The sequence below is a fragment of the Lonchura striata genome, chromosome 2 (assembly GCF_050655825.1).
Source record: "Lonchura striata isolate lonStrDom1 chromosome 2, ASM5065582v1, whole genome shotgun sequence".
Taxonomy (NCBI): domain Eukaryota; kingdom Metazoa; phylum Chordata; class Aves; order Passeriformes; family Estrildidae; genus Lonchura; species Lonchura striata.
This window is the reverse complement of record NC_140704.1, coordinates 46,153,963-46,177,412: the sequence shown is the minus strand read 5'-3', so window position 1 is coordinate 46,177,412 and position 23,450 is coordinate 46,153,963. Positions and strand designations below refer to the sequence as shown.

Genomic DNA, 23,450 nt, shown 5'->3' with positions numbered 1-23,450 from the left:
ACAATTTACCTATTTGTCCCAGTCTTGTGATGTGACTAACCTGACAGAAGACTGTCCCACACTGAAGTATGTAATTGCTACCACAGACCAAAATACAGAAGACTTTTGCCAGTAATTCTAATATATGTTTCCCAAGAACAGTTAACTACTTTCAGACCTTTTTTTGGAATACATCTTCTAATAAAAAGGGGCTTTGATGATATTGTAAGTATTCCACTGTTAAATTTAAATAAGTCTAAAGGAAATAGAAACATAACACTATTTGAACACCAGTAAAATTGAGAATTTTAATTATATGTAATAGCCAACAAGCTGCTTCTAGTGGCTATGAAAAAGCTACATTTAGCAGAAACAGCAATAAAACAAGAGAAGTTAAATATAACTCCTCCAAGGAACAGCGTATTTATTCAAGCCAAAAAGAGCTAATTTATACTATGGGTGTAGCTCTCACTGACATTATCTGGGGAAAATGACTATTACAGGAGAGAGTGTGATATATAGCATTTGAGTCATGCATGATAAACCCTAATGGTTTTGCTTTGAGGTAAAAGTCCTTACTAATCAAGTAATGAATCATGCCCAAAACGTCGAGTTGCTGATGCTTTGTGTGTCAGAAGTGCCACTGCAGAGAGAATACTCAATCGGTAATGATTGCTTTTGAGATTTTTATCAACTGATTAATAAGCAAGGAAAAGAGTTAAGGGGCTTAAACAAAGAGTTAATGGACCTTTAATGTCATTCCCTGTGTTTTAGTGAACAGAACATATTGAGTTTTATTTGTCACCGACTACAAACCACCAACAATCCAAGTGCTCCACACATTGCAAGTGTTAAAATACTGCAAGGAACAGTACCTTGCCTTTCAAAACATTAGAAAATTGTATTTACTTTAAAAATTGTAATAAACATACTTGGTATTACACCTAACAGTGTAGTAATCACAGATTAGAAAATATGAGACTGGCTTCCTAATCAGTAGATGGAAATGAGATAAGGAGAAAAATTAGGAGATTCTATTTTTTTCTGCAGTAATTTAGGTGCTGGACCTGTTGGTACCACCTATCATAGAAGTAGAAATCTGGAATTTATATAAATACTAAAAATACACCCAGGAACAACTCTGAGGACTAAAATAAAGATATGATGAATTATGAGTATTTATAGATATGTATGTGCACATGGACATGAACACTGACAAAGGCATTTGCCTTCAATATATTTTCCATCTTTGTGCTGAAATCATTACATAAATATCAAAAGAAATTACAATATCTAACAGTCTGAAACCACCAAGAATCACTAACTTGGAGTATTTTCCAGCTCCCTTGAACAAAAAAACTGTCTAGCTAGAAGTCAGCTCAGTCATGCGAGTCTCCAATCAAGAACCAGAAATGACAGACTCAAAAATCAAATGTAAGGCTATCATTTGATAACTGGGGGAATCTTATTCTGAGAGCAGAGAAAAATGGGAAACAAAGAAAATGAAAAGCAAAGAGGGGAGAAAGAAAGCACAAACATAGCAACAAGATCCAAATCTGCTGAACAGATGAAAATAACTTTAGACCTTCCAATTGGAGTGGATCTCTTTTCCACACACCTGTCTGTATTTTTCATTATAACAAGAAAATTCATGCACACACGCACAATTAAAAATTCCTTCACAGAATTATAAAGTACCTTAAGTGTCAAATATACATTCAGGGGTAATTCAGTACCAGGAACTGGACAAAGCCTAAAGAGTTGTCACCAGTTTGAGTTAATTGGATTCCAGAAAAATCTGAGCAGGAGAGATACAAAATCAAACCTAGAGCATACTAGCCTGAAGAACTGCTTGGTACAGCTCCCAGCAGCACAGCAAGAGACTAAAACAGAGCTGTAGAGAATGTAGCAGACAGTCATAGAATTGTTCCACACCAGCTGAAAGACAGGAGATGGAGAACCATCCCCACCTGGGAGCCACATAGCTACATCAATGCAGTACTATGGGAAGGCTATTAGTACACCTTTTTGTTTGAGTTTGACACAGGTGTAAAGCCTCCAGATAGCCTCACATTCACATCTAGCTGATGCTGAACACAGGTGAATCAGATGTGTGACAATACCCCCAGCAAAAGGACATTGGGCCAGAACCCCATATGTTATAACCTCAGGAAAAATGAGGACTTAAATCAGCCAATGATCTGTTCAGAAAAGTGATCACAAGTGTTCCAAAAGGAGGACAAAATATGCTGATGTTTCGATATTTTTAAACTGTTAACTGTTTTTTATATGAAGTGCCACATTTCAGAGATTTGAAATCAAGTAGTTCTTTCAATGCTGTAATGATTTACACCCAAAACTAATTTTGCCTTATAGTGTCAAATACTCTAAAATGGACAAGAACCAGCACACACTATTTAAATACATAAAATATTGCTTGACAAGGTTGCAACACTCCTGCTTAATCACAAACCACAACAAAAGAGAGACATAACATGCATGATCAGTAACACTGGGCTAAAAGTTCCTCACAATTGTCTAGTTAAGTAAGATATGCTCAGAGGGATTCTAAGTTCCTTTAAGTTCTGTCCAAAATTTAGTTTCATTACACATTCTGCCAAAATCTCAAGAAACATAAATATTTAGTGCACCTCCCTTGGCCTTCTAAGTTTGCTCAGGGATGAAACATTTAGTTTGCACCGTTTGTTGTATCACAGCTTTCTTTTTTTGGAGGCTTCTATCAAAAAAAAAACAGTTAACTGTTTAACATGAGCTGCATGTTCTTTGAGCTGCAGATCTGATCTTACATGCTTTGTGTACTGCTCTACATACTTTTCTTTATTTGAGAAAAAGAAAATGAAGTTTGCTTTAGATTTGATTACCAAAATATCAACTTTTAAGACCAGAGACCAGAATAGATCCTGTCATGTAGTACAGCTACTCAGAGTCATTCTGAAAATGACATGGAACAGAAGAGTTCCAAGAGGATCGAAACAGTGGCCAAAAAAAAGAAACCAAAGTAACAACAAACAACAGAAGGACACTTAAGCATCAATCTTGTGCTGCAACATAAAAACATAAAACTATGGGCCAGTCCTAAGTTTTGGCAGCTGGCATTAATAGCGCAGTTGCTTAAACTTCATCTCAAAAACATGAGGTAGTCCATCTTTCTGTTTAAATTAGGCTATGTCAAAGAAACAGCTGTTTAATGAAGTTCACAAAGTTCTGCAAATATATGCACCTTTCTTCAAGACTTCCATATGAAAGAGAAAGGACAAATCCTGTGATGTTACTAATTAAAAGAACCAGTGCATTTATTTAGACACATCTGGCTTCCAAATCCTTTGCAAAAATGCATTTGTTTCTTCAGAAGTCTCTACTGAATGCTCCAAGCTGCCCAACTAACTTCCAGGGCTGTATATGAGGGGACAGCTCACATCTCAGACCTCAAGGAAAAGGGCTACCTTTATATGTGGACAAAGCTTTCTCAGTAACAGGCAACAAATTCCTATACAGTTTACTGCCATGTAAGTAATTAAAATGGATCCTCCTGATGGAATTGCCTTCTTTAGTCTAAATAAGGAATTACGTTGTCTCTACTAGGAAGCAATTGGGTTACCTGTTGACTTTTAACAGACTGATGACAAAAAACTACACTTATTTTCCAGAAGGAAGATTGTGTTATTTCCTACTACCTTAAAAGAAAAACCTATAAGCACTTTTTGAAATCAGAAAGACTATTTGTTTCAAGAAGAGTTTTTAGGTGAAAAATTCCCATGTGCATTTATCTCTTCAAGATGCAATTTATATACAGAACTTACAAGATGCAAGACCAAGATAAGATAAATACAAACTGTGTACTAAATACAGCAAAGTAATCTAGATAGATTCTAATTGTTTACTGACTATGATTAGGAAATCACATTGAAAATCACCTTATTACTACTTACAGCCAACTGTTTGTGAGAGACAGGTCATTCAGTACTAAAATAAATAATATGAACACAGAGGAATAGCTGAATTAGGAGAAAATAAAGGAAGCAAATTTTCAGCATCAATTAGTTCTGGTTAGAAAAATGTGTTAAATCCTTTCACTAATGGAAGATAGTCTCAAATTTATAAAAGACCTCAAGGAAAAGCTAAAACGTATCACTGATCTTTAAAAAAGACACAATTTGGAAAATATGTAGTTCTTAAGTCTAGATGTCTAAGATTATGGCACTTCGCTGGCCATTTATGTCAGATTTGTTCTGTCAGTCCATTCCTAGAAACTGTCATTTCCAACGACCACACAAAATTTTAACATGAAGCACCATAAATCATTCAGTTCCTCTATATGTGATTTTTTAAATTTTATTTTTATCAGCAGAACAGGAGGGGAGAAACATTATCTAACTGTTTCTACTGAGGCAGAGGGCATCATCCCTTCTGTCTGGGTAGGTGGCTACTGCTAGTCAGCACTAATTCATGTGCTGGCTTGACAGTGCACAAATAAGCAACTGCCAGAGGGAGACTGGGGCCAACAGCAAAAGATAAGATCTCATCATTAAAGCATAAGAAAGTCAGTGGTTTTACAGGATGGGGATGAAGAGACCTCAGAAGACAGGGAAACCTAAGCCACTGCACAGTAGTGCCATCAAAGAATAGGAAGGAAACTATACTATATATGTTGAAAATGTGAGGATACAGGAAAATCATGATTTGCCTTGTTTTTTCTGGCTTTTTTTTTTTTTAATAGTAACAGAAACAATGCAAGGTAGAAGTGATTTCTTTGTAATTACATTGTTTTTTGTAAACTGGAACTGCTCAGTCTTGTCTCAGATTCATGTTTTAAGTATTTAGAAGTGGCTAAAGAACAGTCAGTGCCCTGGGAGAACTCCACCCCATATTTAAAATTCATCCTCCTCCTTCCCCAAAAGAATGTAACTGTGGTAGGCTTCCAAACAGAATTAAACACAGCTTACAGCTAAATATTGCTTATATTCAGTAGGATAAAATCCATGTGCATTGAAATAAGAATTTGAAGCATCTCATTTTTATGACATTTATTAATTCCAGCTTGTACCTGGAAATCCAAGTAATGTTTGCCAAGAGTCAATGCATAAAAATTATGATTTCAGGGTAAGAACCTGCAGCTACTGCCAAACTATGAATATTTTTTTCTATTATGACAGAAAACACATTGTAGACATAAAATATTATTAAAATGCACTTTTAAGCAATAATATGTCTCTAGTAGAGGAGCATTATACAAAGTACATGCTGTTTACAACAGCTACCATAAAATTTGCTACAATCTCATTTCATATTTGAAGTCTTTTAAACTACAAAACATATATGGAATCTCAACTACCATTTAATGGCTTTTAAATGTAGCTTATTAAAATTTCTTAGAGCAAGTGTTAGCAGCATGTCCACGTGCGCTGCTTATTTTTAGCAGATCAAGAATTTCATGGGTATATAAATAGAATCTATTTTGAATTGATTTTTTCTATTATTTTCATTGATTTTTTTTCTATTTTTACCTTCCTACAAATCCTCCTTCAAGATCATAAGAATAACATTTCCTATTCCAAATGCACAAGACTACTATGTACGTAACAGCTTTCCTTTTCCTTCCAGAATGGATCACCTGATGTCACTATTGGTTAACTGTTGTTAACACTCACTTGAATCTATTTAGATCTAAAATATTACTTAAGAAGGTCAAGTTCTAGAAGAAAATATAAACAGGACTAAAAAACTAAAAGCAAGCTTTTCATCATTGCACACACTGATGCCTGTTTACACATTTCATTACTGTCAAGATGGAAGGTAAAGCTAAAGTTTCCTTTTAATAGACCAATCAGTAATTTTATTGGGGCACTAAATACAGCCTGCCTTGTTGGTAATGTACAAGGATTAATGCAAAAAATTACTTCATAAATAGAAATGCTTTTTACCAGGGAATGAAATGCAGCTTGATTAATTTTCTCCAGTTTGAAATCTGTAACTTTGGCTTTGTACATTTACCTGCCTATCACACAAACACAACTGTTACTTAAAGCTGAAAATCTGAAAATTAACATTTACAATCTACTTTAGTTGTAAAATTTGAATCACTTCAGAAATTCATAACTATTTGCAGGTGGGCAAAGAAACCATACAGAACATGTTTAAAGTATTTATCACACCTGGGGAATGAAACTACATGAGTTGAATATTCATTATTTGATTTGTATTTTAAAAGTTGTTCATAAAAAGGTATACATCTGCAAAGAAATGCAGACAGCAATGCAAGACACCTTTATATCTCTGGGGATTTGCAGAGGTTATAATACTAAAGCCTCAATTAAAAAAAAAAATCCTACACTATAATAATTATTTTACTAAGAATGTAATTCATATGGTGCCCAAGTCCTGGAAATTCTGTGTTAAAATGATGAATAAAATCACACACTCACTAACTGTAAAGCCCTTTCCACTCTAGATGAAAAGGTTTGGAATGCACTATAAAACCAAAATACAGAAATTTCCCTTCCAAGTACAAAACACAATGTGAGAAGTAACAAAACCTTACTTTGCTTTGCACATAACAATTACTTTAGTGAAAAATGAGGGAATAAAACAAGGCAATTTCTTCTCATTATAAAAATATTTAACATAAGAGAGGATATGACATTCTCAGACAACTATAAGAAAAGTCATATTTATTTCAATGTCAAAAAGCTACATGCCTAAAAGAATTTTTGGAGTGAGATTGTTCATATTTAAGCAGCCTCATTATTCCTTTCCAGAAAACACATTTATCATATTTTGAATACCTCAACTATTTGCATTAGACATACTTGTTCAAATAAAGACAGAATATGATACTGAATTAAAGAAAACAAGGTCTTTTCTAATACAAAAAAAGCAACATTGAGCAATTTCATTTCATCCCCAGAGAAGAGTCAATATTAAATCCTACCACAGCTCTCACTTTCAAAATAACACATGCAGCAGTGGGGTCTCTATGGCAATCACCATTTTACTATACTTTGTTTATAGTTACAATAACAACATTTCTTTTTTGGAAGGGAATTCCCACAAAGAAAAGAAATTACAAAGGAAATCTACCAAGAAATCTACCAAGTTTAGACAATTATGAAAAAATGTAAACATATCTTCTTTGAAAAGAAATCTTTTTCCTCATTCTTCTTTCAACTACTCTAACTCCAATTCAAAAATCCTACAAGAGTAATGTTAAGAAAAGCATCCATCTAATGTTGGTTTGAAAGACTTTATAAAATAAGCTTTGGCAATATGCATCTACTTCAACAACCTGACTTCTGCATATTCTCAGAATTCAGCTTTCAAATCAACTACACAAGAAAACTATCAAGCATATCCCAGTTGCCCTAAGTCTAAAGGCAAAAAGTTCTACACAGCAAAAGCAGACTCAAGAAACTCACTTATGTTAATCTTCCAGGCTTATTTAGTCATGCCATTTCAAAGTGTTAAAGAATAACCCATCTAGCACAATACCTAGTATTTATTAAAGCAACCAGAAAATCCCCACTTTCAAACTTAAATCATCTCATGTGAATTCACGTGAACTCAGTAAAGAACGGAATATTCCTGTGAACTCAGTACAGACTGGAATAAAAGCAAATCTGACTTATATATAAGCATACAATGAAAAGCAGTTTTGTCCAATTTAAATAAATGTTTTCTTAGATGAAATAGTAGGGAAAATTACTTTTTCCTTAACACCTTTGGATTTTAGTTTTTGTGATATACAACACTGCAAAGGTAAATCTTTTTTCCAGTAAGAACTCTACATGTGACTCAGCTTCTGAAGCAAGGCATGTCAGAATGTAAAATCAGGTCCTCCAATAGAAAAGCCCAAAACACATAAAATAATTTCTTAACAAAGAGGACACATCATGAAAAACTTATCCTAAAGCAACACAGAGCTGAGGCAGGAAGAAAAATTGGTTTATTCTTTGTTCAGTATGGGGATGGTTTGGGAAGGATTTCTTTTTTTATAAACACTGTTCTTCTGCAGATACCACATTCTGAAATGATTAGAACATAAATCCCCATAGGAAGGACATGGTCAGTCTCAGACAATTTTGTTGTGAATGTTACCCCAGCGAAACCATTCCACCAGTTTACAGTGTACCATAAAATATTTACACAAGCTATGAACTATAAAATATTTTCACATGAACTATAAAATATTTACACTATCAACATCAGTTAGGAAAGAATGATGTGCTGTCAAGCTGGTATGACCCAGGAGTAAAGATTTTGTGGTCACAGATTAAATAAAACTATTGCAAATCATCTGGAAAGTTACAGGGACTATTAGGTTAAACAAATTACTGCTTCCTGGTCTCTTGGATGGTAAAACCAGGAAAGCATAGCTTATATGCTTTAAGCCGGGTTTTACCAACAAGATAAAGAAAGGTTAGGCTCATAATCAAACTATACTGACCTCTCTGAAGGTTCCTTCTAGCAAGGTGTCCAGATGTTGAAGAGGAGCTGGAGTTTTGTCTTTGAATCGTGTCAGCAGTCGCCGCTCAATAGCTCGAAACTGTACAGCCCTTTCAGATAACATCTCCTGATACTTCTCAGCATTCAAACGTAGCTGCAATTCAAGGGTTTTCAAGAATTAAGTGTCATATACATTCATGTATGCACAATCCAAATGAAACAAGAGAAGGATAGGAAATTTTTTGAGACAGAGTGTAATATCAAATATGATGCCGTTCATGCCAGTTTTGTACTTTATGCACCTTGTAAAGTTTAACACTTTCAAGAATTATCATTTGCTACTGAAATCAAAACTAATTGTCAACAGCCACAATAACCTGTGAAAATGCATAAATATCTCATCTAGAAGCCACTAACAAAAATGAAGTTTCACCACCAAGCCACTTGGTTCTTGTTGGTTTGGTGTGCTATTTACGACACATATACAGTGTACTGGACTTGATATTCATTGCAGTAGAAAGCAAATAGTTATTCCTTCAGCATGAATAGAAGTACTGAATTCTGTGCTGTTCGAATGGTTGTCTTTTTCTGAAGTTAAATCCTTTTTCCCTTTATCTATAATGACTAGCGAACAGCAACAAAATTCCTTGAAGTGTTCACAGAAGAACATTTAAAAGATTAAATTATTAAAAGATAAAATAATAATGTTTATTATCTGGGCACCGGATGTATACCTTCCAGTACATTCCTCAAAAATAAAAATTACCAAAGATGAGTCTTTCAAAAAGCATTGATACCTCTGTACAGTTGATGTTATAGCTAGCAGAAGAAATGTCAAGACATACAGCTTTCCAAATGCAGGCAAAAATGCCTCAAAATGAAGAGAAAAGGTAAGTTTCTTTAATTTACATAACAGATTATATTTAAAAACAAGAAAATGTCATTCTGTCAGTACATTATTATGAAAAAAAGTTCAGAGGTGCTAAGGAAAAAAGAAACACTATCAAGGTTTACTAGAAGTAGTAGGAAAAAAGGGACATCAGGTAAGGGATAACTCAGGCAATTTTCTCCTAAGCTTGCCAAAAAAAAAACCGGTATGTTGAAACTAACAGGGATGGAAGCATAGATATGTCTTTATAGATCATTTGACGTTTTTAGACCAGATAATTATAGCATAAATTCAGAAATTTCGAAAGAGCCAGCTGCAATATACTTAGAGTTTAAATTAGAATCCCAGAAATCACACCTGTATTTTGAACTTCAATGTATTTAAGCTTGCTGTACAATCTAAAGAAGGCTAGGTTTGAGGTATATCTACAAAAACAGTAACTTTAAAAAAATCAACATTTTTTTACTCTCAAATCAGTTGAAAGACAATAGAATAACTACTCAGGAGCTTGAAATATAGACCAGGATCTAGGCTAACTACTCAAAATATCCCAGAAAATCCCAATGACACCTTCCATCTTTCTGGGCGGTGACAGCTCCACCTCACAGAAAATTCAGCAGCATGAAAAAACAAGCAATAGTATTTCTCATTCTTGCATACATTTGTTGTTGCTTTTACTCGAATAGATGAGTTTAACAGAAATTTTCAAATAGCAATTCTCACTTTTTATTGGAAAGGTATGGGGAAAAGAATACATGTATTTTATTTTATTAGTTATTTCTACAAGCTATCTGAACTACTGGAGATTTTTCATTGTCACCTGCATGGCCAAACAGGAAAAAGTAACTACATTTATTTTATTTCTGGTCTGGCAAACTTCCTTGAGCCTCCAATTATACTTCTACAAAGGCAGGTTTTTTTAAATCTGAAGAGACTTTCCCTTAGACACAACTTTGTATTTTCTGAAAGCCAAATACCTGTGGATACTCCAGTTATAATCTGATTAATCATTGCACTAAAATCCAATTTTAAACTAGCAGACCATTGGAAAGTCACATTTTATGGAACATACCTCAAAATGTCGATCAATTAGTTCAAAATATTCTTGCAGGGGAATTGAACCAGAAAAGGTACATGCAAAATCCTTGCAGTTTTGCTTCCTGAAATGCTCTTCTAGTCGGCATATGAGCTCTTTTGTTACCAGCCAAAGGTCTTCCAACTGATCACTCTGAATCCTGTATCGTTCTTTGAATACAAGAACAAATACAAGACTAATAAACTCAGTTTTCAGACACATAGATTCAGTATACAAAAGTTTACTAACACTCAAATAGAACTTGTTAACTGCATCCAAAGTTTACATGAGATTTTCTTAGGACATGTACATTCACTAGTGTTAAAGAAATACTTGTGTTTTATTGACTGTGCTATACTTCACTTTAAATACAACTAGTATTAGTAGAAAGTGATTCTTATCCAACTACACACTATGACTTTCTCAAAACGGCTCAGTGGAGAAATGACGTGTTAATATAAACTGAAATGTAAAACCAGATCCTGTTATCTGTCCCAGAAAGTTCATTTAACTCATCAGATTTTAGTGAATTTCTAAGTACCAGGCTAGCAGAATGAGATTTTATTTGTAGTTCATGTTTGTACAATCCTCTCTCCAGCTTCTATGAAATCAGAATTAACTAATATTACTATTCGTTTAATGAATAGAACTAACTGATGCTAACTAATAAATATTGAGAAAACCATTGTGGAAAATCATAGCAGCCTTTTAATTTTTTCAGATAAAGCATTTTCAAATGTTAGTTCCTTACATCTTTTCATTACACATCCGCTAATAACTAACAAAAAAAGGAGATAGAAATGTAGCTATGAGAACTTGACACAAAATTGTTCCTTCTTTTTTTTTTTTGCCCTTGTTAAAAAGGTCCGCAGTAAATCAAATTAACCAGAATTCTTTTAAACTTAAATGTACTTATTTAAAATTTTCTCAACATTACTAATTCAAGATTGTTTGACATTACCACTGGCATCATTCCCAGGATATGTATTTCACTGAATACCAAATGACAAATTCTGTTTACAGTGTAACAGGAAAGAAGCAAGTTTTATTTAAAAACATGCTTGTTAAAGAAAAAAACACCATCTGCTAAAGATAGCATTCGACCTAATAGCCATTTTTTAAACATTCACAATGTAATAGCTAGACTTACTTAGATGCATCATCATACTTTGCCTTAAGTGATTTTTTCCTTGATGGAAATTAGCTCAGAGGTTTTCAGGCCAAATCAACAGTCATTCCATTTATAATTGACATATCTAATACATTAATGGTTTAAAATTGACAAAACTAATTTCCTCCAAATTGCACATTTAGTTTCCATACACTGTTTGTTGGTCAATACAAACACAATCTAATTTTACCACGGCCCAAGTAGAGAACATTGCAGCCATTTGCTTTATGTGATCTTCCAACTCTCAAAAAAGAAAAATTAGATTTAGAAACATTATAAAACTGAGAATCTGTTGTTAAACTAAACACATGCTTTAAACAGAAATATAGTGAAAAAGAAAAAAGAAATAACTGTGCTTCTCTTCATGCCATGATTTTATGATGGTTAACCAACTTGTATTAGTCTTTCTGTTAAAAAAAGCTCCTTTACAGAAAATTACAACAGATTTTCAGAAATTTCTCTATCAGAAAACCAGGAAACTTATGGGCACCAATAAATTAACTAGATTACAAAGTCTTTTCACACTACAACAGGCTGTCCAAATAGAACCAGCATTAAGAGTAGCTATTCTGCCAGTAGGAACTTTAGAAGATTCAGCTCACTTCTAAGTTAGGAAACCCACATCAGAAGAAAAACACCCTAGCCACAGTTAGCAGTCAAGTCTTCCTTACACTCTGATTAAAAGACAACTTTAAAAATTTCAGCCAAAAAAAAAATGCCTTATAGTCTTTATCTAGCTGGTGCAAGCTACTGTTTAATACATATTTTCTGTCAAGATGTACTTCAGTCTGGGCTTCTTTGCAGCAGTCTTGAAAAGTTGAAGTAATATCTTTAATTGCTACACTGGTTAAAATGGATTAGCTAATAGAATTAAAAACTAACATGAAAACAGATATAGCTTCTGTTTGCAGCTTCAGCAACGAAACTCAACTGAACCTGACAAGCTTCATTGCTACATGCAGCTCTTCCCATTCAGAACTTAAGGTCCATTTGATAAGGAATATTGGAAAAAGAGGTCTTCTTCCATTGTCCATGATAAACTCCTTTCATGGAAAACCAGAAATAAGGCTTGACCTTAAAAACTTCTTTTTCTTTTCTGAAACATCATTACTTCTAGCCAAAATGTATTGACACATAGAGGTTTATTTTTGAAGAACATTTCCTCAGTTAAAACGCTATGTAAGCACTTTTACAAAGTATAAACTCAGTGCTACATAGCAGAGTAAGTACCTACCAAATAATACATCATTTCATCTACATTCATTAGTTTCACGGAAGATCTGTTCAGTCAAGCACAAGCATTTCAGTATCATGATACTCAACCAAACAATGCTTTTGTATTATCAATAGTCTCTGTTTATAAAAATATTCTGAATTATGCTTGACTGTCAGAGTTTTCACAAATATTTGCCCTTAAATAAGTTTTAGTTAGGTAACATTTCAAATGAGCAAATTTCCCTTAAGACCTTCTTTAACCAACTCAGTTCAATGCATGAAGTGGATGCTGGAAACAGGCTGCTAACATAGAAAGTGACATCATACTACTCATTTGTTTTCTAAAGTTAGGATTCCCATACACATTAAATGAGTAGCCACACTAAGAGAAACAGATATTGTGAAGTTCATTTAACAAAGGAGCTTCACAAGTAAAGCAGTGTGGGAAAGTTTATTCCAATACTGCAAGTGTCATTCCTAGCTGGTGAATAAACAAACCTAAGAGGAAAAGATTGAGGACTGGGGGTAGAGGTGTGCGTGATTAAAAGTTATGGCCTTCAGTAGAAACTAAAATATATTCATTAGACAGAAACAAATTCGTCCTTAGAACAATCAGATTTAACAACTATGCAAGAAAGTCTAAATCAAAGATTTAAACTGCAATCCAGAAAAAGTTATTTGTAAATCCTTTCAATTCTTTGGTTTTTCAAAACTATTATTGCACTTCTAGCTTAGTTAAATCTGTTTAAGATCTCCTATTCAAAGAAATATTAAAAACAAAGTAACAATAAAACAGCATTTAAATAATGCATACAAAAAACAATACAGATGGATGTGATCCATAGAAATGTAAAATTATGCTTGATACAATGAAAATTACTCTCCAGATGGTTTCTATTTTTAACACATATGATTACATTAGATCCTATCTCACAACTCACAGCTGACCCCATCAATATTTATTTAGCCCATCTCAAATACGGATTTCCAAAAACAGTGGGGACTATTATCTCGGTGTTAAAAAAATTTCCCATTGACAAACCAAATGGTGATATTTTACTCAAAGCACTTTCCACAAAGCATTCACACAGTGTTCAAATTGAACACTCTGCAGTGCACAGTTGCTTTTCTAGCTTTTCAATTTGTAGTCTGTTGTATTAAATGAAGACTTTGTGCTCTGCTGGCATGGAAAATGCTAAACACAATTGAACTTATTTGGTTCCAAGGCACATGCCAGGAAAGAGTTTAGCAAGTTGAGCAGTAGTATAGAGTAAGACCATAAACTCTTGAAAATTAAGAGAACCTATCTCTTTCAAAGAGCTCAAATTCAGGTGGTTAGAACAGGACTATTTAAATCACAAACTGCCCTATACAAGAGATATTGGACCAGGTAACAGCATATCTGTATGTATGTTCATACACTCTGTAACCATAATAAGAAGGCTCTTGAATCCATAATCTCTTACTTACAAAGATATACAAACACCTAAAGAGAAGAGATGGGCATTTTACTCAGATGTAGAGAAGCAAGTAGGGTCCGATGCCTAATTTAAGTCAAAGATTACTCAAAGTCAGTGGAAAGTTAGAAACTTGCTTTTTAATCCCTTTCAAAAATTTCAGTAGGTGACTAATTCCAAACACAGATGTTGAAATTCCTTTAAGATGAGAGGTTTTTCCATTATGATAATGACAGTATTAGTTTATGAATAAAAACATTGCTAAAAGCTTTAAGAAAACTAAATTTCTTCAGAGAACTACCACTGTAGTGTGGTATATTTTGAGTATGATTTTTTGTTATACAATTTTATTCTTGAAAGGAGATAAGAAACCATCAGTTAATACTTTGAAACTCCTGCATTAATTTTCAAACACTGATTATCCTTGTTTTTATGAGCCATATTCTCATTTTGTACATATTCTAACTGATGATCAGGCTTCTTTGAATCTAATACTGATAGAACTTACGTGATGTTTTTGAAGCAAGAAGAGTTGTTTTTGAACCAGCTAAAAACTGAAATCCCAGAGCATTTGCTTGGTCACCCTCAGACGGATCAACAAAGTCTGAAAAAGAAAGTTAAATACCATTTTCTGTAATTTGACCCTGGCATTCGGCAAACCTCAATCCATAGCCAGGACTATATCAGTCTTTGCACAAGCAATTGAATGAGATTGTTTCCCTACTTAGGGTTCAAAAGTAACAAGTATCACCAGTTTGGTACACCCTTCCTTCATTCACAGGTGGAATGTGAGCCACACAGTTTCCCTTCCCCAGCCTGAAAACAAAAAGTTGGTTTCCCAGAGATCAGTATGTATATTCTAAAATAACTGCAACTAGTATACAGCAAAAAACTGCACTTTCACCATATGCAAGGCTACCTTTAATTCAGTTATTTATGCAAAACATTTGCAGAAATTATCATTAAAATGCTTAAGTTCACTCTCTTTTTAGCTTTTAGTACAGAGTAAAACAAACATCCAGCTTGCTAAAACTAGCTACTCTGCAAAGTCCATCCATGTCCACCTTTCTTTTCATTCCATGTAGTGGATTATATCAGTTTAAAAGGTTTAATTATAGAATACCATATTTTTAAAACTAATCTTGGTCACCACTACTCCCACTACTTCTCCTGAAAACAAGGCAAAACAGAAGGAGATACAACTCTTATTGCATTCACCAATTCAAGATTGTTCAAAAAATTACACCATAATAATAAATATAATAAACAGCATACTCTTTATTTAATCACTGTAAATGGAATGAACAGAAATCAGAACATTTTAATACCTTCTTGGTCCTATGCTTTGTTCTGTATTCTCAACAATGCATCCCTAGGCTAAAAATAAAATACAATGTGGTATTCTGAAAGCATTATTGCTTAGCCATAATGGAAGCCCATTACTAAAACCTCAAAATAGAGACCCTGAAGAAAAAATTTTGCACATACAATTGAGAGAGAAGCTATATTTATCCTTAAAATTAAGAGATCCATGCTACAAAAAAAATCATAAAAAAAAAAAAACAACAAAACCCAACAACAAGTAACACACCAACAAATCCTACATCACTGCTTTAAAACATATTATATAAGCTCTTAAAGAGATGCAGCTAATCCTTAAGAATACTACTCTTAAACATATCCTTTAAAAAATCCTTAAAAATAGCTATCATCAAATTGTTCCAGAACCTTAGTCATCTGAATTTCTAAAACTTAATCACTGCCAGACTGAACTTACTCACAATCACTTTATAAACCCTGTTGATTAGTTTCTTCTTGTGCTAATATGATCATCTAGACCCCTGATATAGCCACAAATATTTACTGAAGTCAACTGTATTACCTTTTTTTTTGCCTGTCTATTATTAAGCTAAATGAGTCACTTTTTTAATTCTCTTGAAATCGCTAGATAATATTTTTCTACAGTTTTGAGTTTTATACATTATATTTTAATTAATATCAGCAACTAGCACTCAGTTTGCCAGTGCACAGTAACATGATATTGATTTCCTGCATGGAAACATTTTGTGTAATGCATCCTCAATTTTTATTTGTTTGATTATGATTACAACATATTGTACCACAGAGTAGTCCTGTGGTAACTTCCACCTCCTCTCTCTTCCAGTTGTGAGCACATAATTACAGCAAAACTTATTTTCTTAACATTACACTTTATGGTACTCAATTTCATTCTTCTTCTTCCAGTCCTAAGTGGAAATGAATTTCTTCTTCATGCTACTTTAATATAATGCTGAATAGAGAACATAGTTCAGGTTTGTACATCAGAAAATAATAATATGTTAAAGTCTTCTTTTTGGGTCAAGAAGGCTACTGAAATTACTTAATATAATCAGCTTCAAACTGATACATCAAATACTCCACAAGTCATCCTCCAAAGCAACTGTACCCCCTTACATACAACATTTACCACTTCTGCTTTGCCCTGCTCACCTTTTTTTAAATGAATGCCCACGATTTCCTCATTACAACACTGCTAAAACAATTTTATGTAAAATTATTTTCTGCATTACATAAAAATTAGATCTATACCATGTAAAGAAATCTGCGGTTTTACCAGAGATAGGTATACACCACCCCAGGTGTATTCTTGATGAAATGTTATGCCATCAAGTCTTTCAAACTGTATTTCTTAATATACTAACATAAGATTTTTTAATTACCTCATTACTTCACATGGACAAACACCACCTTTTATATTTAAAAACCCACCTGGAAAAATGGTGATAAAACTGATGGGAGGTTTGTTGGTATCAATAGTTATCTTGTGGCTTGCTGATTTGGAAGGTTGAGCTGGAATGCAAACTAACTTCAAAGGCAGACTGAAGTTACACTGTGAAACTCTTGGTATTCCTAAAATGAAAGAACACACATTCATTTTTCATTTCCACATTCTGAATACAGGATACTTCATACCACTGTCCTCAAAGAGGTATAAGATATTTAATGTGATTAAGGAATGTCTTAAAACCAAAATTCTCATTTTTCTTAAATATATAAATATAATATATAAATATATAATATTATATATATTTATAATATCTATAAATATATAAAATTCTCATTTTTCTTAAAATTTTCCACCTAAAGTATCTTTAAATTTGACCACTTCTAATTACCTTCTCAAGTGAACATTTTTATATGGATGGGAAAGCAAGAATTATTAACAAAACTACTGCATACTATACATATACTAATTAACATGCAATGAAGATTAGATTTATTTAATGCTCTAGACTAACAATACCACTTAGACATAAACAATAGCTGTGATTACTCCTGATGCTTCAAATACAGAATTGAAGCATCAACATTTTCATCAGGAATATCACAAACCAAATGCTTTTTATGAGTATATTTACTCTTTTTTTATATACTCTTAAATAACATCTATGCAACCTTCATATTTTCTGCCAGAGGTTTGTGGCTCAGAAAAAGAATGTATCCCATGGAAGTTATTACCCAAATGTACATTAAATTCTATCTTTCAACGTATTGCATCATAATAAAACAGAACTGTAGAACAAACTGACTACTGCCCTGAATATTGGGATCTACTATCACAAGCAATTTCATCAGAATGGTGCAGGAAGAAAGAGAAAGCTTTTAACACTAACATTAAGAAAACACATTTGAATGTGTCAAAAATTTTCTCAGATATAAATATTGTTTCAAAATGCTGGCATGTCAGCAATTGCCTGGTATGTTCTATGAAAAAGGCAAAAGTGCTCATTGCTATGAAATATGGACTATATGCCCTGTTGAGAGTTGGGATTTTTAAGAACATTTTTTGATGAAGCACCTACAGGAAAACCTTGTTTAACAAAATAGATTTTTAGAGACAACAAAGTAAGCTACTGTTAGAAAAGTCATGAAAATGATAGCTACACAGAGGTATATACATAGAGGATAAAAACTGAGCTCAAACATTCAATATCCATCCCTGCAACCCATTTTGCTAGTAATTTTGTTTGTTTGCTGCTTCTCAGATTTCTTCCATTGAAAAAAATACTTCTAAGACCCATCTCAGGGAAAAAATGCTACCATAAGGCTCAGATTATTCCATGCTTATAAATTCACAAGCTGTTTTGGCTGGCTGATAATGCCTCCAAGTAATTATTCTGTGGCAGCTTACAAATATAAAATCATAGAAAATTGAGCAGAAGACTCATTCAAATTGAAGACAGGTCTTCAAAATTAGAGTATCTCCAGGTTCCAAGTAAAATTCCTAAAGGAATACTTGAAAATAAACCCACGATCTGTCAGAATGATTCATTCAACTGTATCTTCATCATCTGATGGGAAAAGTAAAATTTTTCTTGGTGACAACATAAAACAAACATCTTAGTATTGAACTTAGATCAGGAGACTTATCAAGAGGAAAAAATTAGTAGCAAAAGTAGGCAAAAAGATTTTAATATCTTTTTATATTTAAAACATCATACTTTTCTTGTTTTTTTCAGACCAGCTTCTTCTACATAGTCTGCTGTCAGTCTGCCTCATCATAAACATAACTTTTCAATATTTCAGACAAAGGTCAAATCAAAACTAAATCAAGTATTATCTAGCTTTTGGAGGAGACTGGGGAGATCTCTAGTTGATTAATCCAAAACAGCTACATATAAGAAAAACAAACCAAAAAGCTGCAACAAAATTTATCACTACAGTGAAAACTTGTTGGGAAGTGTTTCAGAGTATTTCAGAATTTTAAATGGTAGTAACAAAATATAAAGTAGTAGCCATATGTGGGAATCACAGTTTCTTCAACCCGTTGATGTTCTGCCTAGCAATTCACCTCACTTCATTTAGAGTTGTGATACTTTGTGCGATACACAATTTTAGTACTGTAATGAAGGAAAAAAAACGGAAATAAAAATTCAGATTCTCCTCTAATCTGAAAAAACAGATGATGTTTACTGTTACTTCATAAGGTACTAGTATTTAAAGGCATACTATGCACTTAAGTAATGAAACAGTCACATGCCCTGTAGATACTATTTAATTTCTAAATTCCTCATGCATTCATTTAGTTATATTTGAAACAACATTAACAAGCATGATAAAAAGTATTAAAATTCAGATGTCTCAATTTAGGATGTTAAATATTCAGATAATTAAATTTGCTCTGTTATTGATGACCCTGAGTTTATAGTTTATGTATGTTATATAGTTATATACTTTACTATGTAACTATATATATATATAATTTACTATATTACTACATAGTTTATGCAGTGCAATGTATCCCACAGTAACCCAAAAAAGGTCACAGACAATTCTACAAAGTTTACAGTGCTCTGCAATATTCTCTTCAGGATAAGGTTTTCATCTTGTTTTGATATTTCTTAAAACAAAAATCCAATATTCATATTTAGAATAGTATTCTTTCAAACTATATACACTTGTTTTTATACAGTTCATTGATCATTAATTTTTTTAATTACTTTGTCTAGCAGAAACATGCCACAGAGTAAGTTCTTCTTGTCAAGAGCAGTATCTTACTGAGATGTTTTGAGCACCTACTTCCTGAACAACACCTCAAGGTTCATTGAAATATCCAGGAAGCAGAAAAGAAGAGGAACTGTAACAGTTGCCTTCTTGCTTCTTTTTACTGCACTTAGTAAGCTCGAAAGAGCATAAGTATTGAAAAACATACCTCAAATATACTCATCTATAACTTTTGTTTAGAAAAACTGCAAAACTTCAAACTCCCTTTCAGTTGTTCTCTAAATCTATGACAAACTTTTTTACCTTCTCAAAACATGACGGAATGTGTATTTAATATGTTTATTTTTAAAGTTCATAAAATGTCTTCTACAAGCATTGCATCTTTTCAACACATCTACAACTACACTGCAAAAACCACCCTTCTCTTTTTTCAGTCTGTATACACAAAAGCTAATTTTCCAGTCTTTTTTTGTCTCTTAATTGTACCTTTTCCATGAATTGTATCTACCACAATCACAGCTAAGTTTTGTACTGCTGGTAGTCTCAGACAGAAAGCAGCCTTGCAGCCCTGAATACGGTGTTTCCAATAGGAATTGGAATGAAGACGTTGTGACATCATTCTCAGAGCTACTCAGCCCAAACAGCATAAATGCCTAATTGCTCGTTCAGTTGTACCAAAGATATAATTTAGCTGCCTAACTGTTAAAAAAAACAGATATAAGGGAAAAAACAGATATAAGAAAGAAAGTATAGTTGTTTCCAATTTCCAAGCTCAGTGTACAAGGAACTTAATACTTATGCAAAATTCCCATGTTATAAATGAGAAAGTGCAGTGTGCTTCACCAAGAAATGTCCTTATGACCTTCTATTCTCTATACCCACAGCTTCATAGCATCAAACCAAGAATAATAAGAACTTATATAAATAATAGGCAAAATAACAGCTCCCTTCCAAATCTGTTTATCATACACTGCCACTCATAAAACTTTGCATATTTTGCATTCACTCACCTTCAGGATTGAGCTCTGTCATATGAGCAGCAACAGGACAAAAGGGGAAAAAAATACATGAAATATTACTAAAACAAAAAAAAAAAATAAAAAGGAAATATAACAGGGGTTTAAGAACTTAAGCCACATTTGTTAAGTAGACAATATATAAAGACGTAATACTAGCCAAAACCATGAAACTACATTCATCAATAGTGCAACCTCATCCAAGTGACTGACTCATCAAGCTTCAGCTGTCTGAATCCCACAGAGATAGACTGAAGAGTGATTTGGCCACAAATCCGGATATCTTAAAAAAACTAAAGAGGAAACAGTCTCTGTTCAGATAAAATGAAGTCACAAAAGCACTAAAAGTTTGTTTACTAGTGTATTACACTTAAGGATTTGACTTCCAAGTAACATTAGTATTTGTATGTAATTCCAAGAATTATCTCAGATTAATTATTTAAATATAAAAAAATTAGCACATTTTAGCCCTAACCCTAATTATATTCCTTTACTTAGAAATCTTCTAAATTCAACCACCAAAGATGGGCTTTAAAATTTATTCTTCAGTTTCTATAATTCTGTTAGATGTCATGTCTGCTTGTTTTTTTTTTTTAATAGAATGTATACCATCAAACACATTCAAGATGCAAGATTTTCTTACTTCCCTAACCAAAAGGGTTGCAAAATCCAACTCAATATCTAAAATACAAATTTAAGCTTTATTAGCATTACCTGAAAGAAATTATACATTTATTTTCCAGTCTTAGGAAGCAAAATTATAGAAACAAGACAAACAAAACAAAAAGCAAGTTTTCAAAATCAGAGGATCCAAGACACTCACTACTGTTCTACCTATTCAGTCATTCCAAAAACCTGTCTAAGACCACATCACTAATTTGGACAGTTATGAATGCACAACATCTCATTCACGAGGAATACACAGTCAGAATCACAGGACAGAGGGACTGAAGTTGTACAAACTGTTCCTGCAGGATCCCAGTTAAAAGGGAGGGCTTCCTTTTCTTTAAAAACAAGCATTTCATTATTTTTCTAGAAATAATGATACAGCTGATACTACCATCATAAACACAATGTTTCAAGTGTGAAGTGATACAAAGAAAATATTTACATAAAAGTGTGGATCTAGGATAAGGTACTCAAGACCACCGCTCTTCATAGAAGCCCTCAGTACACATGCACTTCTTTCATGCCAATCTACTCCATTTGTGCTGGCACAGCTCTGTCTTTGCACAGTGAGCCAAATCAGCAAATCTGGCTGAGAAACAACTGGTGACTGTATGACCATAACAGGGGAGGAGGTGCAGGAGCAAAGCCAAGTAGCAAGAAGTGAAGAACTGACAGCTTGAACTGGTTTTTGCAGCATTTAACACAGAAGCCCTGCCTAAATACAGCTTCTCAGTAGCCTGACACATTCACAAGGCTGTGTGTAGAACATTAAGCTAGTAAATCTTCAGTTATGGATAGCAGAATAAATTTACATATTCTATCACTAGGACACTGTAACATCATAAAATAACAAGTTGGTTTCCATTTCTTGGGGTTAGTTTATTATTTGGAACGAGTATGTTCATCTGTTAAAAAGGAAGTGAGGAATAATCACTCCCAATGCTTATTCAGATCTCATTCCCTGTGGGGAGGCATTATCGTCACATTTGTTGGCAGACAAGAAGAGTGAATAATCAAAGATGTAATCAACTTCTCACTCCAAGAGGTGGAGCAGAACAGAAACAAATTGATAGGACAGGGTGAGAAAGCTGGTACAGCTGTTTCTCAAGCAATAAGCTTCTGATTTTACCTCTGTAAAACCAATTACACAAATTAATGCAACAAAAAATATTAATATTAATATGTTAATATTAATATATTAAAACTGAAGACTAGATAAACATTATTTCTTTAATTACTACTGCCTTTAGTATATTTCAAAATAACATTTATAAGAAATACATAGGGGAAAAGGCCTCATAAAAAAGGCAAATCACTTTCAAGTCTCCAGTGGCTTACCTGTTGGTATATTATATGAAACCATACAAGTTCCTTCTAGTTCTGGTGGAGAACAATTCTCCTTCAAAAAGACAGACAGGACCACAGTTTCAGATGAATCTGGTTCTAAAAATAACACAAAATTAAATTAATTAATAGGAGCATCCAAATGAAAGCAGCATATTTTCTAGCACTTTGAGAATTATTCTACTAAATTATGTTAGTTTCCCTAGTAGTTTGCCTTTATCAGATCACTATACAAATCACTGTACTGCTTTTTTTTTTTAATCCTAAATTTGTAAAAGACAAACTAGGGCCTCCAAGTATCTTAAAGCATAACCTATAAAACAATTCAGCACACTGAACATGGAGAATTTAAAATTAAATGAGATTGTCATTGTAATTTTAGTATTTTACAAAGCCATTTGCTCCTGTCACATGTTGAGAAAATATAAGAACTGCCCCTTCAAATGAGAGTAGCAGTTAGTAAAGCCCTGTTTCAACAGAGACTATTACTTCGCATTTCAGAGCAGAAATGGCCTGCAGTTCCAACTGAAGCAGCAGGCATACTTGTCTGAACTTTACCTCCACGTAGTCTTAAAGGCAACCCCATCTGCAGTCTTACCAACAGAGTTGAAAAAAGCTAGGATCCCCAAACAGCTGATGCTACTTTGGGAACACATGATAGACTGCTCCC

General features: G+C 33.4%; 1 protein-coding gene across 7 annotated transcripts in view; it reads right to left on the bottom strand.

Annotated features, from left to right (window-relative positions):
* The window catches only part of BBS9 (Bardet-Biedl syndrome 9), a 291,335-nt gene that overhangs the window by 210,144 nt on the left and 57,741 nt on the right, over positions 1–23,450 (bottom strand). For 6 of the 7 annotated variants that reach the window (XM_085573314.1, XM_021553255.4, XM_085573316.1 and 3 more), the window contains 6 exons: positions 22,775–22,879; positions 20,762–20,776; positions 17,016–17,156; positions 14,755–14,850; positions 10,401–10,573; positions 8,441–8,593 (listed from right to left, as the gene is read on the bottom strand). In XM_085573314.1, coding sequence (XP_085429440.1) covers positions 8,441–8,593; positions 10,401–10,573; positions 14,755–14,850; positions 17,016–17,156; positions 20,762–20,776; positions 22,775–22,879 — 683 coding nt within the window. The remainder of the gene's footprint in view (positions 1–8,440; positions 8,594–10,400; positions 10,574–14,754; positions 14,851–17,015; positions 17,157–20,761; positions 20,777–22,774; positions 22,880–23,450) is intronic. The other variant, XM_085573315.1, reaches the window with a different exon arrangement.